The sequence below is a fragment of the Lutjanus erythropterus genome, chromosome 9 (genome assembly GCF_056507025.1).
Source record: "Lutjanus erythropterus isolate fLutEry1 chromosome 9, fLutEry1.hap2, whole genome shotgun sequence".
Taxonomy (NCBI): domain Eukaryota; kingdom Metazoa; phylum Chordata; class Actinopteri; order Lutjaniformes; family Lutjanidae; genus Lutjanus; species Lutjanus erythropterus.
In genome coordinates this window covers 20,619,723-20,636,438 of record NC_139325.1, presented here as the reverse complement: position 1 = coordinate 20,636,438, position 16,716 = coordinate 20,619,723, and the positions used below count along the sequence as shown (strand labels likewise).

Here is a 16,716-nt window from a genome sequence, read left to right as displayed (position 1 = left end):
GAAGTGTCTTCTACAATGAAGCTCGTCTTAGCTCGGTAATAGAGAGAAGCATATTCTTAAGATTTATGGTTTTACTATGGAAAATAGATGTAAAAATATTCCTTTCTTGGCACTTTCTGAGTTAATTCTATTTATTGGACATGAAAGTTGCAAACTCACTGCTCGCATAAATCTCCCAGCTTAAACTGCGAGGGGATTGGACCACAGCCTCTCGAGACACAAAGTGGTATTACTCGACGGGGCTGGCTGAGGCTAGCTGGTTAGCAGGTTAGCATGCTACTTCAGTAGATATCTCTGCAACAATACATAGGCTTTGTTGACACGACATAACTGTTGCATCTTCATATTCTGTTGATATTTTAATTTTTGTGCTTCCTAAATTCAAATTCTGGCCACATCTTACACATTGCACCTTTAAACCGTACTACAGTCTTTTAATTTAGCGTTGTCTTTTTAGTTGGTTTGCAGCAACAGGACCAATTATGTTGCTGCATGTCAAACATGAAAACCAACATTTACTTTTCTCACAGTAGGAAACTGAAGTTTAAGAGGAATGACAAACTGGCTTATAAAATTGTGCAGAAACAGCGTGTGTTCACTCCACTGGGCAGACAACATTTGACCAGTGTCATATTGTCGACTGCTTACATCAAACATTTTGTACATGTGTTCTGATTCATCTCCCTACAGACTCTGAGCTGTCAGCGTTGCTTTGCTTTGACTTCAGTGCAACTCTAATGCATCCTGACAGTATGATGTACTTGGAGGCATTTATCTCAGAGTGTAAAAATGTTATGCTGCTGTAGCTGAATTACTGTCTCACCCAAAGGCATGCAAAATGAACCTCCATAAATAATACGATTTATGTGAAAGCAGCTCAACTAGACTGGAGCTGTTTCAAGAGCACTGAATAGCTTTCATGTAATCTTTTTAAACACCAGAAATGATACAAGTATATTAGTGTTATACTGGAATCCTGAGATTGTTACATTAGTATGTACTGTAGTGGGATTGCAGCTGCTGATACAACTGTGAATGAGGTCTCTCTTTATGAAAACAAGCAACAAAAAAGGTAAAAGCACTGTGACAAGAAAGTGTGCCAAGCAAAATCTATTAAAAGAAGAAGGAAAGCTTAGAAATGAAGGAGGGGCAAAGAAGAGGGCGAAAAGGTAAATTCTGCTCCATGTCACAACGTGCAAAAAGAGTCATCTCTGAGTCATGCAGTAAACATAAAATGTCAGGTCTGTCAGTCATGCAGCATGTCAGGGTTCAGAGGCATCCAATGCACATAGGATGAACCAAAGTGAGTTTTCAGAGAGTGGACAACCTGTCCCAAAGATGCCTCGTCCCACAGTATTTTAAGTGAAAGACCAAAAAGTACAGACCCTATTCAACAAGTCCAACTGCATTCCTCATACACATGCATGTGTTGCATAGCACATGCCATCGCCTTGACTAGGTCTGTACATGCGCACACACACAATCCATTCATTTCAAGTGTTAGAGAACCAGGGAAGAGCCTGATCCATTCTTTTTTCAAATCTTCAATCTTTCTTTTGAATATGTAAGACACGTAAAAACAGATTCTGACCAAATGCAAAAATACAATGTTCAAAAGTTACACTACCTTTTAAAAATGACTCAAACACAAGAGGTTAGCAAGAATTTCATGTTCTTCTGTTCCATTACAAATCCATACACACTGCTCACACTAGTGCAGAGAAGTTTTTAAAATCAAGTTTCAATTACCTCAGACCAGAGCCATGGAAAATGAATGTGATGACATTAGGGCTGCACGATTATAGCCAACATGATAATCATGATTACTTTGATCAATATTGAGATCATGGTAATTTGTTGATTTTAGGGAAATATTTGTTGTGTGTCATCTCTGCTAATCTACAAATTTCTGAATCAAAATAAAACAAGTACTTATTCAAGAGGCATCTCCTAGAAGCAAAATAGAAATAATTATACCAAAATTTTTTACCCAAAATGAAATCACTTTCACTACATTCATATGATGACGCGCGTTGATTCTGGACAAAGACGGGAATGAAGTGATGCAACAACGTGACATTATTCTTCTTTACCTTCCTGCATTCATTGCATTGCAGTTTTAGTGTTATTTTTTCAGGTAGTTGAACAAGTTAGTTGTGTTACTTTGCAGTGCCAATACAAGTCTCATGCACTATTCCCATATAATTTGTTCTTGCTTAACATCACTCGCCTTAAATCCAAAATACTTCCAAACAACAGATAATGTTTCAAGAGTCAAGTGTTTCACCTTTTGCTCCAGACATTTGATTTTCATTTTGCCTGCCTGCTCTGTGCTCTATATTAGTCTTCTTCTGCACGGCGGCTAGCTGTTAGTTTAGACGCACTTGAGTTCATATACAACAGAGTTTCTATGAGAGGAGCATTTTAAATGTCAACATCATAGTCGAACATTTAATTTTGGGAAGCCAAAATCATGATCAAGATTAATACTCAATTAACTGTGCAGCCCTAGATGCCATATGTATAAATACAGCTTTAACCAAGTCAATTCAGGAATTTCTAAGTCAATTTAAACAGGTTTCCCTTCGTTTGCTACAATTCCTGAACTGACAGACTTCAAGCAACTTAAAAGGACTTGGAGGGAAGTGGTTTCTGTAGGAGACTTACCCCATCTGCACTGGGCAGAGGCTGGCCATTGATACCCAGGGTGCGGAACGGGGAGTGTGTGGACAGGCGCTTGTCCCACTCACTGGGCCTCTGCTCTGGGACGGCTTCCATGAAGTTTCTCTTCAGCTCACTGATGCTGGCATGATGCCTGAGCAGCTCCTCCTGAGGCTTATCAAACTCCTATAAGGAGGAAAGTTGAGAAGGGAACAGACGGCATGGAGGAGGGGAAGCATGCAGGGAAGAGGGCACCATGCACATGGATCAAGACAGCAACGGGGCAGGGTATGATGTGATGACAGGTAAAGTTGGATGAGGAGGAATAGGGAAGATGAAGAATGTGTGTGTAGTTGGAAGAGATTAACAAACAGGAGAAAAAAGACAAAAATGTCAGATTATGTTTCTTTCTGCTATTTCTGTACAATCAGTGTTGATCTATTGCAGATTAAATAAAGAAGCAGAAGCAGCGTTAATCAGTGATTCTACAGGAACATTAAAATAGATGATCACACTGTGGATTCTTGATAGATTCTCAGTGACTCCTTTTCAAAATGAAAATTCGATTCATGAGACCAGAGTTTAGTTTATAAAAATATGGTGAGGAATCGATGGTGTGATTTATCAGTTGAATCAAGTTCAATCAAGTTGATTATTATTATTATTACTATTTGGAGTTTGGATGGGAGAAATTATAAACTTTTTTGTAGTGGGTATATATGAGGTTCTTATTCATAGTCAGTGTATCAGCTACAGCAGATGGTAGTTGGCGAGAAGCAAAGACGAGTACCAGCACTTTTAAGTTTTACTGCTGTGGACAGGGTCAGCAGCAAAAGGTATTTTTAAGAAAATCTATATCATTTAAGTGTATACTATATTCAGAATGGTTTCACTGCTTTACCTTCCCATCAAACATCTCATTCCAATGGGAAACCACTGTTATATAACCAAATATTGCATCATTTCACCTCGCAGAACACGAGAGTTCCTGGTCTAATGCTGCCTCAATCGGCTAGTTTGTTTGTGTGACTTCAGTGAATCTACGCTAACCCTTTAAAACACAGAAGTCACACAATAATACAAACTGACTGATAAAGGCATTGGAAAACCAGCAACTCCTGTGTTCTGTCAAACTGCAGTTTTTGTTAGAGGTGTCTGGTGGCTTTGGATATACAGTGATATTAGGTTTATATAAAGGCAGTTTCCAGTCAGAAAAGGCTGCCTGACAGCAAGGTAAAGCGTTAAGTACATAAATATACCATCCATTTAATATTGACATTGACAATGTTTTTTTAGATGGCCCTTCTTAAATGGCAAAAGTATGTTTTGCTGCTGTCCCTGTCCACAGCAGTACAGTCTCACCAGTACACTGGTGTTTCTCCAAACTGGGGGCTTGCGGACCGCCATCTACTGTAGGCAATACACCAGCTATAGCTAAGTGCTTCATACGACCACACTTCAAAAAATGTGAACTATTCCTTTAGGGTTCTGTTTCATAGCATTATGCTTGCAGTGACACATCGTGAACACAGGCTGCAAATCAAAGAGCAGGAGCGGTGATGACAGCAGACATGGTAACAAGTTGTCAAAGATGAAGCTATAAATGGAAACTTGTTCATTTAACACAAATGAACAAAAGCAACAGTAGCAGGCAACATTTAGCACCAAGTTGATCTTTACTGAATATTACTGACACCGTTTTACCAAACATACTGCGATGATCTGGTAAGTCAATGAAGCGTGAAGTGAAGTGTTGACTGATTGTGGTGCTAAAGAGCAACTTAATGATAAGTGTTTCTCCAAACATCATTCCTTTCACATACATCAGCAAAGAACTACAGTATAATTAATTTGATTTTCATTTCTATGGACAAGATTTCATTTGCATAACGGCTGAAAAAGTGCAATGCATTACTGGCAAGTTAGAAAATGAGATGGAGGTAGAAAGAGCAGAAGCAGGGACAGGAGAATACTGATGATCTGGAAAAAAAATCATATATAAATGGATCTGCTTGTGAATCCTGGCTTGAATAATGTCTAGAAAATCCTTTGCTGTCCCTGATTGGCTTAAACTTTAACTCATCAACCACATCACATTAGGGGTAATCATTTGGGACAGTTTGAAGATGCTCTGGAGTGCAGCATTCTCAATACAAGTAGACAAATCCTGACCATAACCCAGTTCTTATTTGTTGTAAATTCAACAGCACTCTCCTGAAACAACCAGATTAGAGTTACATTGCCACACACACAAACATAATCTACAGCCAATGATTTGTGCTGATGCAAAACGTGTGAATCATGCCACATGCAAGCGTGATGTTAAAACAGCAGCTGTTGTGCTAAAGAGCAAGAAAATACAAACAGAGACTGACATCTCCAGAAGGGATACAAACCTCCAACATTAAAATGCTATGTCTGATATAAATTGAGTCACCCTCAATTTTCTTAGCTCTTTTCTGTGAAAAATGAAAAGAACAAAAAAAGAGTGTGGGTTTGTTTCGGTTTGCCTGTGTGCCGGCATTATAAACTGCCACACATTGGACATGCATACTATGAAATTCAACAAAGTGTTAATACAACAGACAGAGAGCTGTGAAGAGTCATGCAAAGATAGTTTAGGGCCATAAGGGCCAAACTACAATGTAGTAACAAAGGAAAAGAACGTAAGGCTCTACAGGACTGACTTTTTTTCCTATTTTTTTATAGTGAGGGAAAAAAAAGAATGGAGTGACAGACGTGATAAAACACCAGTTATCATGCCACTTATGAGAAGTAAAGTGCATTTAATCTACAATCATGCATGTGTGCATTCCAGGGTTTACAACAACAACAGCAAGCAATGAGAAGAAATGAATGCCTTCTAACTCTTATGTGTAAAAACGTATATTGTGAGGCAGGCATAGTCTTTTCATACTGAATTGCTTACTCTATTTACTGTTTACATATTCCATCTATTCTTACATTTTTCTACCTCTTAAAATATGCTGTATCGAACCTGCTGTGGATTTCATTTAAGACCTAGCAGTATGGAAGCACAACATGAGAAGAGGGTGAAATTAGTCTTTTGGATGAGAGAGCTACATATTATCAGAATGGAGGTGGAGAGATGGCTACGCGAGGCTAAGATTCTGACCTTTCGCATTCGTACCACCTCCGTGCTCATCGTCTCAGACTCGTGCTACCCCGGGGAGGAGAGAGGGACACATGTTAGCATCCTCTGCTTACCGTCTTAAAACACGCACATCTCAGTCATAAAGAAAACGCGTCATCTGAGGGGCGACATGCAAGAGGCCAGTGTCTGACACTAACCTGAACGTCCCCATTGATGGTGGCTATCAGTGAAGAGTATACTTCTCTCTGGTCCCTCCACACTGCTGGCTACAGCAGCAAGAGACACAGAGAACAATCTCTCCTCACTATGTCTTTTATTATTAAAGAATATAAAGCAATTACATCAAAAGACGTCTTTATATTTTATAATTATCCTTATCCTTTTTGTAAATATACTCTCTTTCTGAATTTGATGCCTACAACATGCTCCAAAGCTTTGGTACAGGGGGATGTTTATCACTGTGATACATCACCGATTCTTTTAACAACACCCAGTAAACATCTGAGACACTAACTGCTGAAGTTTTGAAAAGTGAAAGTGTGAAAAGATAAATGACTTCAGGTGCTCAACAGTCTGGGGTCCCTGTTGTTGTATTTTGCGCTTCATAATGCACCACATATTTTAAATGGTAGACAGGTCTGGACAGCAGGAAAGAAAGTCTCATACCCGCAGTCTTTTACCATGAAGCCATGCTGTTGTAACGTAAGCAGTATGTGTCTTGGAATTGGGGACAACTCTGAAAATAATGTGTCTGGATGGCATATGTTGCTTCAAGACCTGTATGTACCTTTGAGCATTAATGGGGCCTTCACAGATGTGACCGTTACCCACGATATGTGGGAACTAACAACTAACACATCCTGATATCTTCACCCCAACACAACATCCATGATTTCCAAAAACAATCTGAAATGTGGACTTGTCAGACCACAGCACACTTTCCAACATTTCAGATGAGCTCGAACCCAGGCATCAAATTCAGAGTGAGTTTATATTTACATTAAAATAAGTTTTTCACTCTGAACATTAAATATCTTGTCTTTGTACTGTATTCAACTGAATACAAGTTGAAAAGTATTTGCAAAACGTTTTTGGAATCACTATTAGGACACATAATTTCACACACTTTAACAAACTTCCACTGGCACCAGCTATTTTATAAGGCATATATGGTTTACATACATATGACGCTACATTCTTCCTCTGCATAAACATTTAGACTTTTCCTGAAATGACATCACATACATGTTAAATAGCAAATAGAGAATACCTTGACTTCAGCCACACCCTCGATTTTCGAAGGCTCCACAGCCTCTACCGTGACCTCCAGCCTTCTTTCCTCCTTGAGTCCGCTCTTGATTGGAGTGGAGGTCTGGGGCTGATCGAAAGGAGCCATTGGGATCCCTGCCTCTGCCAGAGCAGACTGGGAGAAGACTGGAGCGCTGACAGGACGGGCACCCCTCTGTGTGCTCGCCACTAGAAGAAATAGAGACAAAATGGAAACGTGAATAAGAGGTAAAAAGTTTTAACCTAATGTGTTGTGGAGGGATAACATACAAAACATAAATAACACACAACAGTGCACCTATGCTAACGGCAACATCATACTTACAGTCTCACGCCTTAATGGGATCAAATAAGCACACAGGCTGCAGGGATATACTATACCTGATATGCTTATTCAGTCGCTTTCAAAAGGACAAGAACCCGAGGAGGGCCAGAAGCAAATATCCACAAAGTGGAATGACAGCAAAAGCATGGATTAGTTCTTACTGCGATCCAAAGATGGATGCAAAGGCAGATGATGTTAGACTGCTGATGTTAGGAGCTATAAAGCTCAATGTGACTGAAATGGTGAAATGCTGAGATTAAGAAAGCAATGTTTCTTTTTTTTTTATGCGAGATGTAGCACGGTCAGAGGTCATGGCTCGCCATCTGTGGAGACCTCTTGTAGGAGTCGGTGCATCCTGTAAACACGCTGCAGATGTTAATAAGCATGGAGCAAGGAAAGCACGATCATGTATGAGCTGTTTGTCTGCACAACGACAAACTCCAAAATACCTGATGCTTTGGTGCCAACATCTAATAGAGCAAACCAAACACCATTTTCATGAGTAAGTGTGATCAGACCTCTTTCCTCCAGGATCCATTTCTCAAACTGTGGTCTCCTCTCGGAAATAGTAATCCTCTTTTGGGCCACAGCAGTTGGAGCTCTCACCTCTGCTGGGAACCGGATGCGCTCAGGAGCAGGGACTAATACAAATACACAGCCAAGTATTATTGTGGAAATAAAGCACAAAATATTAGAACACTTTTTACAGAAATAACAACACAGGGGCACATATTGGGAAGTCTTATCAAACATTAAAGCATAATTGACCGTTTCTAAGTACAACCCCTTTTTGCGCTGTGCTCTAATGACAGTTTGTTATATGCCAGAACATTGGTCAACTTTCTCATTTCCTGTACTTAGATATGCCATGTCGTAGGCTCATCTATGTTGAAAAGAGAAACAATTTTTTGAATGTGGTTACAAGATGCTGCTGGAGACCTGCAAAAGTGAAATGCAGTCACGTCGTAAGTTAGCTAATGTTCGCAAAATTCTAGCAAAGCAGCTGCCTTACGATTAACGTAGATAAGCCGGTTAGTTAGCAAGTGTTTTTCTAGAGAGCAAAACTATATAAAACTAGCTAGCTAATGAATGATGTAGATTAGCCAACTAGTTAACTAGTGTTTTGCTATCATTCACTTTTACAGGTACCCAATAACATCTTGTAACATTCCTCAAAATTTGGTTCTCTTTTCAAGAGACAAGCCTAGAATATAGCATATTAAACACAGGAAACAGGAATGGAAAAAGTTGACTGAGGTGCCAAAAGGGGTGGGACTTGGGAAGGGTCAATCGTGAACTGTAAAACAAACTTCTGTAAATCATTTTTATTATACCTGATTCTTTAGTGGCTACATCCAGAAGAATAAACCAATCATCCTCCACCTCTCTTACTGCTGGACGTGGTTTCTGTTGTACCAACATTTCCTGCTGCCACCTCTCCTGCACCACCTTCTTCTGCTGCCACCTCTCCTCCACTATAGTAATTCTCTGCTGCGGTCTCTGCTCTATGACTGCAAACTCTTTAGCTGGTCTTACTGCAGGATGCACACGGATACGTTCGTCCACAGCCACTAATGCAAGATACACACAAAGCTTTCAGTCAGAAGAACACGATTCCCCTTAAACGCACAGCATATTGAACATGGTGAAATATGTAACAGACCAGTGCTGCTGTGTCTGAACAGGCACACATAAAACTGCAGAATACCTGATGCTTTTGGTGCAACATCTAGCAGCACAGACCAGTCATCATCCACCTGTCTTGGCTGTGGTGGTTTAATCTCCACCACCTTCACAGGTGGCCTCGTGTCTTCCATGATGAATTTTGGTTTGGTTTCAGTGACAGCCACCACATCCACAACACGCTCAACCACAGCAACTAACGTAAAAGAACAAGGGTAAATAAATCTGATGTAAATTCATTAATGTTGTATTTTTCCTAGAGCTATTTAAGGATTAAATGAAATGAAAAAGCATCAGGTGCAGTCCAGCTAATTAGCTTTTAGCCCAGTGTATGCAGACCGTTTGGCAATGAAAGGTACCTGGTGGAATGAAAACAGGCTTTTCACGGATGACGTCAAACAGGATGAACCAATCATCTCCCCCTTCTCTCTCTGACGGAGGTGCGATTCGGCTAGGTCTAATTTCAGACAGGCGTGTCTCATCTTGCCTGCTGTCCCCAACAATTATCGTCTTCTTCCATGTCGTAGTCTCTGTGGTTTTCACTTCAAGCTCAAACGCCTTCCTCATATCCTGAATAATCTTAATAGGAGCAACTGGCACAAAAGGACAGAGAGAATGTCTACATGTATCAGCAAGTTCAATGTAAGATGTTTTAATGCTACTACTTAATTAAATTCAGGCCATTTTTTCAATAAAAGAATATATCAAATGTGAAAATAAATTGGTACTATTGTGAGTAAATACATATATCGTCAAACATTTATTACATATAAAAAAATACATTTGTCCTCAATGATATTAAGCACTATTGTCTTACAGCCAGAGTCTGAAATGAGGATATATCAAGGTAGAATTTCCAGTTTCTATGCTGAAAATTGTTTAGACGCCTGTATTATTATTGTGGTTCTCTGTTTATACATCGCTTTTAAATAAATAGGTAAATGCCATCATGCAGGGTTCAACAATGTTTCTCTTCACTTGCCCAGGCTATTACTATTACTTTAAGACTAATACTTTTCAAGGCCTTTTATCATTAGACATTTTAAGGCTTTTTAAGGGCCTGTAGCCACTCTGACAGTGTCAAAGAAGCAGAGCGACACTACTATATCCAGTAAATGTCTTAAAATATAATGTTTCAGAGTGAACTGGGGTGCAGATATATATTATATCACATATACCTGGTGGTACGATGACTGCCTCTTCACGAATAGCATCAAACAGTGTAAACCAGTCATCCTCTCTCTCTGGCAGTGGCTGGGAAGGCTGCAGTCTAACCTGCTCAAGATCAACCTGCTGCAATCTCCGCTCTATGCTTGTCACTTCAACTCGAGGTTGAACACTTGGATAAATTTGGCTTGGTACCGCTGGAGAAACTGCAAACAAACGTGAAGTGAACAAAAAGTGAAGAATCGTCTTTGAAGAGTTTTCCTGACACCCAGTCTTCGTTGGTGTGACAATATGTGTGAAAAGAAAACACAGACATTTAAAGGCTGTGGGTACCTGGAGGGACGTAGGCAGTTTCTCTGGGAACAACATCCAGGAGAAGAAACCAGTCATCATCTCGTTCTCTGACTGGCTGGGATATTTTCTGATCTGGAATAATTTGCTTGGGAAGCTTCTTGTCCTCCTTCTGGACCACAATCTCTTCAACTACAACCTCCTTGGACTCTGCTGTTATTGTTTCAACCACAGTAGGAATTCTTTCTTCACGGTAAACCTCGACATACTTGGCCATGGTAACTAATGACAAACAGAGTGAAAGAATTTTGTAAGACTCTAAAAGGGATAGTTCAGATTGTTTTAGTTCAATCTAATCCAACTCTTTAAGACAGAAATTATAACACAAGCTTGTAAAGGGCTGGAGGGAAAGTTGACAATACCTGGTGGTACAAATGATGGTTCTCTAGTGGGAACATCCAGCAGCACAAACCAGTCATCTTCTATCTCTCTCACAGCCAGTGGCAGCACTACAACTCGCTTTTCACTCGACACTTCTTTCATTTCTGTGTCTTCTACCACCACCTCCACTCTTTTTTCTTTCCGCTCAACGGTTGTCACTTCAACCTGAGAGACAAGCTCTTCTGCAGAAACTTCAGCACGCTGTACAACAGCAACTAAGACAAAAGAGATTGAAAAATCCTCAGACACCATAGACAGTACAGGGGATTTAAAAGATAAGAGCATTTGCAAAGCTCAGGATAATTGCTTGCTTTGATAAAGCTGTGAATTGGTGCAGGGGATTTTAGGAATACCTGGTGGTACGTGTGATGTTTCTCTAGGAACAACACCCAGCAACCCAAACCAGTCATCCTCTCTATCTGTCACTGGCGGTTGTGGGATTTGTTGTAGATGCCTCGGTGCTTCTTCTATTATCTTTCTCTCTTCAGCCACTACTTCTCTAAACTCCTCATCAGCCGTGGTTTCGACCACAGAGACAAAACTTTCTGCATCCATCGCGCCTCTTCCCTCCAACGTAACTGATACTGAGTAAAGTTAGGACAAAGTCTTTTAACACAAGCAAGAAAGAACAAAATAAAGCATGGGAGAGTAAAAGCAGCATAGGGAAATTTAGAAGTACCTGGTGGCACATATGATGTTTCTCTGGGAATAGTATCCAGCTGCACAAACCAGTCATCATCTCTCTCTGTCACTGGCTGCTGTGGGATTTCTGGCCTTGGTGCCTCTTCTATTATCTTTCTCTCTTCAGCTACTACGTCTATTATCTCCTCAACAGCTGCAGCTCCAACCTCAGAGACAAAACTTTCTGCATCCACCTGGTCTCTTCCCTCCAATGTAACTGATGTGAGTGAAGTCAGGAGAAAGTCTTTTAGCAAGAAAGCACAAAATAAAGCACAAGAGAGCCAAAGTACAGGGGGTTTTAGCAGTACCTGGTGGTACATATGATGTTTCTCTGGGAATAACATCCAGCAGCACAAACCAGTCATCCACTCTGTCTGTGATGGTCTGTAGCTGTGGGATCTCTGGTAGACGCTGTACCTCCTCTGCTATTATTTCTCCCTCTTCTACTACGATCTCCGTTTTCTCCTCAACTGTTGTAATCTCAGTCGTTGAGGGGAGACCCTCGCCTTCATCCACCAATGCATGTTCCACCTGAGCACGTTCCACTGGGGTAACTAATGATGACAGTAAAGGCATAAAGTCTTTAAATACTGGAGCAAACATGTAGCGCCCACAGTAAGACAAGCTGAACAGAGGTTGTGAAGTGTTATTTTATTGTATTTTTTATTTAAGTTATTACTAAGACTGAAAATTAAACATGTCATTATAGCAGCACAAAAAAACTAGTTGGTTAATATATTAATGTTGGTGTCCACAGGCAGATAAACTCTTTGGCTGTGAGGAAACTTTGAGAGAAATGTTCTGAGTGGCTCATCTGTTTTAAGCTGATTTAACCCTATAGTTGATGTTAATTTCATTCTGATGACAGAAAAACAAAACTTTAAATTCCCCAAATTGTCCAGTATTCACCAGAAAATAAAGGGTGCTGCTGTTTCTGAGCCTGTAATATCCATATTGTTGCTGAGAACAGTTAAATGAATGCATAATGCTCCATGATAAATAAAGGGGTTCAAACAGGATTTTTGGGGCCAGTCACTGCTCGCTGACTGATCTGACTGGAGCACCGTTATCTGCTACACTGTCACTAATTTCACTATGATGTATCCACCTGAATACAACCAAGAACTATAACCAGCAAAGAAAACCCTTTCATAAATGTCACATTATATTTCTATTATATTTCTAAGACAAATGAGTTAAGAAGATGACCATATTATCATCACCATCTTCTTGCTGCTGTTCAGAATTATTTCCTGTGTGTAAATGTGTACATATATGTATTTATTTTGTTGTATATTTTCACCCTATTCAACTCAGAATTTAATTAATCACCTATTGTACTGTGTGTGTATTATGAAGGAACTACAACTAGTCGTAGTATAACCCTGTGCTGTATAATGAGGATAAATATCCCTGAATCTGTGAACCAGCCTATTAAAATCTCAATTAAGTTTCTATTGAACTAAAAAGGGATTTGTGGACTAAACAGACTAGTGTGACTGTTGAATTGTTAATGTGAACTAAACACGAAAAATATAAGAGAAGTAAATTGCGGTGATATTAGAGTATTAGATATATTAGTAGAGGTGTTTGCACGATGCTTTACTGTACCTGGTGGTTTGAAAACAGCTTTGTATGGAGAGCGGTCAAAAAGTATGTACCAGACGTCCTCATCTGCCACCTGACTCTCAGGCTGAGGTCTCTCTATGACTTTCCTCTCTGTTATCTCCTCTACTAGTTCTGTCTTACGCCATGTCTCCTCTTTTTCTAGACTCTCCTCTGAAATTACGCCATCCTGCATCTGAGTGTCTCCCATTTCTTCCTGCTTCTGCCCGTTCTCCTCTACAACAGTCACTGTCCTCTTTGTCCTGCGCTCCACCTTCTGGTACGCCACTACAGATGTGGAACTGGTGCCATCTGAAGGGCCGAACTTCTCCTCCACCTCATTTTTCCACTCCATTTCCATCTGGCGTAGCTTCTCTCTCAAGCTGTCATCTAACTGACTCTCATCTATCATCTTTATTTCAGTCTCCTGCTCCACCTCTACCTCCTCCTCTTCAGGCAACACGCCTTTCAAAAACACCCGCTTTATCTCATCTTCCAGCTCATCCACTTCACCCTCCTCTGTCTCTATTTTCCTCACTGACTTCAATACCACTGTTTTGGTCAGACCTTTAGCTTGTATTTGTTGTTCCTGCTCCAACTCTCCCTCTTCCTCCTTTAACTTTGCTACCTCTTCCTTGCCCAGTTCCTCCTCTATTACTTCCTGAAGTCTCTCTGCCATGTCATCTACCTCTTGGAGCCTGTCCTCTAAATCTTTCACTTCCCTCAGCCTCTTCTCCAGAATATCCACCTCTCTCAGCTTGTCTACCAAGGTCACGGTTTCCTGCAGTCTTTCAATGACCTCCTCTCTGGTCAATTCCTGCTCTGCCACATACATGCCCTGCTCAGCCTTCTCCAGGAGCTGGAACTGAGTCATAGAGGAGACTGGAAGGAGTAAAGGAGAAAGTAAAAGAAAGGAACTAAAATTCAAAATCATTCTAGGCTGTTAAAGGGTTCTTGTCCTAAAAGTATTTAAATTGCAGGTCACATTTCCACACAGAGAAACTCACATGGTTTGTCAACAGGCTCAAGCGAGGATAGGCTGAAGAGTCGGTCAAAGTAAAGGTACCAATCATCTTGCTGTGTCAGCGCTGGTTGCAATAGTCTGTTCATAGAGCTCATTTTTGTCAAGCTGAGCTTAGCTGACAACATCAAAGAAACAACAATGAAAAATTTCATATCAGATGAACATAAACACACACAAATCTTGAACTCCAAACACTTAAACAGGTGGCAGAATAGCATCACATACTTCTACTGTAGTTTTTGAGGATAATGCAGGATGTAATGCATAGAGTGCATGCTGACTGGAAGGATAGTTTGGATTATTTGAAGTGGGGTTGCACTTTTCACCTCTAAACTTTGCCGTCAGGCAGTCTTTTCTGACGGGAACCCGCTGCCATACAAGCCAAATGTTGCTCTCTACAAGCCAACCAGATTCCTTATGGAAAAACATTCATTTTACCCTGGAGAACACAGAAGCACTGGACTACCCCTGCCTCGATCACTTAGTTTGTTTTTTGTTATTGTGTGGCTGCAGTGAATCTGAACAACCCTTTTAAAACACCGCAGTGACACAATAACACAAATATACTAACTGATTGAAGTAGTGGTAGACCAGCAACTCCTGTCTTTTGAAAAGTAAAATTGCGGTATTTCCTTAAGCAGTCTGAGAGGGATAGTTGGCCTAACATATAACATAACTGTGGTTTCCAGTCAGAGAAGGCTGTCTGAAGGTGAAAATATTCTAAATATAGCACACATTTAAACTGATATTGATTTTTTTGGGGGTGGACCTTTTTTAAATTACATTTTGTTGTTCCACAGCAGTACATTGATTAGTGCTTGTTCTGGTATTCCTCTCTGTCTGCTGTAGTTAATACAGTGACTATCAATACAGTAATACACCACTTGAAACAATCTGAACTGCCCCCTGAAAAGCTTCTTATTCCCTCATTGCATACTGCTAAGTGACCACAGAAGTGCAAATACCTGGCTGTTTGACAAAATCAAACGGTGGGACAAAAGGAAAAGGGGGAGAACGATGGAGCACGGCAGACCACTCGTCTTCTTTTCGCCACTGCTGTTGCACATCAGATGCCAGCTCCTGCCATGGTTGACTGGCTGTCTGGGTGACAGTTTGAGAGCCAGTCTGCCCAGTCTCAGTGTCCCGCCAGGTCACTGTAACTGTGCGAACAGACTCCCCCTCCTCCCAGGTCTGAACGGAGGTCTGCTCAGACTCCGCTCTGGCTGTGAAGAGACGACGAGGTGACGGCAGTTATGTAATGGTTCAGCCAGAGAGACGACGGCCACTGTGAGTGCTTCACAGTCCTTCAAGCGTATTTTTGAACAAAGCCAGATGCCAAGCATTTGACTAATGTGAGTCCATGAAGCTGAGATTAGTACAAAGCTGAATGAAAGACTCATCCTTCAGAACAAGAGCAGGTAAAAAGGGCAAAACTGGAGATTACAATTTCAATGTCAAGTTCAAGCTTTACCAGTTGCAATGACTAAAGCAGTGATGAGTGAGTCAGTCTGTTTAAGATGTTGAACCTAAGAGGTGAAATCTACAAGCAATTAAAGCCACTGTGCAGCACATATGAAACAGCAACTTCTGAAAATGCCAAAAATGAGAAACAGCAGCATCAAGACTGGAAATGCCAGAGCACAGTCAACTGAAGCAAAAGTAAGAAGTTTCCTCACACAGAGTTTCACGGTGACCAAAGATACCCTGGGATCATGCCAGGGAAAGTACAAGATGGGTGACATCACCCACATGTCAGAGTAGGTCAGCGTTTGGACATGTTTACCATCTCTGCCGAAAGTCAATCTTTTCAAAGGTTTACCAGCATAAGAGCAAATGAGCCATAATGAATGGGCGTGTTAAATGATGTGAGAAGGCTGTCTGTGAGTGAGAATAAAATAAATGCTGCAAATATGCCAAAAAGCGTTGGTGCGGCTCCACACATCTCAGGTCGGTACCTGGGAATTCAGGAGAAGGCTGAGGTTTGTCAGATGCCAGAATCAGCGACCAATCATCAACCTCAGTCCTGGTTGATGCTGAGAGTTGCTGCAGAAACTGGAGAGTTTCATCTCCAGCTGCAAGAGCGAAACAAGTCAGACGGTAACTTATCAATCAAAAGATACATGTGTGATACAATAATACTACGGTGCACACCACAGTTCCAACACGGGTTCACACTCTTGCACATACCTCCGTCGAGGTTACGGGACAGCCTCTTGCTTGCTGAGCGTGTGAAGCGAGGGGCTGGGCGGTCAATCATGGAGCTGGCCTGGCGGGTCTGGGCCTGAGTGCGCCCACTGTACCGGAACTTAGAGCCCAAGACAAGGAAGCGACGTGATGAGGGGGGCTCTACAGTTGGAACCCTGAAGAACAAAAACATTTATTTAATGTTCAAGCACCCACCCTTTATAAAATTTGACAGTTTCATTAAAATGACAA

The 16,716-nt window shown here is 41.0% G+C and overlaps 1 protein-coding gene across 15 annotated transcripts in view; it reads right to left on the bottom strand.

Moving 5' to 3' along the window:
- Positions 1-16,716, bottom strand: part of LOC146321360 (uncharacterized) — a 42,398-nt gene that overhangs the window by 6,676 nt on the left and 19,006 nt on the right. For 6 of the 15 annotated variants that reach the window (XM_084726471.1, XM_084726486.1, XM_084726483.1 and 3 more), the window contains exons 10-28: positions 16,468-16,640; positions 16,236-16,352; positions 15,246-15,503; positions 14,264-14,395; positions 13,263-14,138; positions 11,960-12,205; positions 11,650-11,868; positions 10,952-11,185; positions 10,572-10,811; positions 10,250-10,444; positions 9,431-9,664; positions 9,097-9,267; positions 8,723-8,959; positions 7,907-8,029; positions 7,047-7,252; positions 5,974-6,042; positions 5,798-5,842; positions 5,058-5,120; positions 2,668-2,847 (exon numbers count right to left, since the gene is read on the bottom strand). In XM_084726471.1, coding sequence (XP_084582597.1) covers positions 2,668-2,847; positions 5,058-5,120; positions 5,798-5,842; positions 5,974-6,042; positions 7,047-7,252; positions 7,907-8,029; positions 8,723-8,959; positions 9,097-9,267; positions 9,431-9,664; positions 10,250-10,444; positions 10,572-10,811; positions 10,952-11,185; positions 11,650-11,868; positions 11,960-12,205; positions 13,263-14,138; positions 14,264-14,395; positions 15,246-15,503; positions 16,236-16,352; positions 16,468-16,640 — 4,018 coding nt within the window. The remainder of the gene's footprint in view (positions 1-2,667; positions 2,848-5,057; positions 5,121-5,797; positions 5,843-5,973; positions 6,043-7,046; positions 7,253-7,906; positions 8,030-8,722; positions 8,960-9,096; positions 9,268-9,430; positions 9,665-10,249; positions 10,445-10,571; positions 10,812-10,951; positions 11,186-11,649; positions 11,869-11,959; positions 12,206-13,262; positions 14,139-14,263; positions 14,396-15,245; positions 15,504-16,235; positions 16,353-16,467; positions 16,641-16,716) is intronic. The other 9 variants (XM_084726482.1, XM_084726481.1, XM_084726472.1 and 6 more) reach the window with 9 other exon arrangements.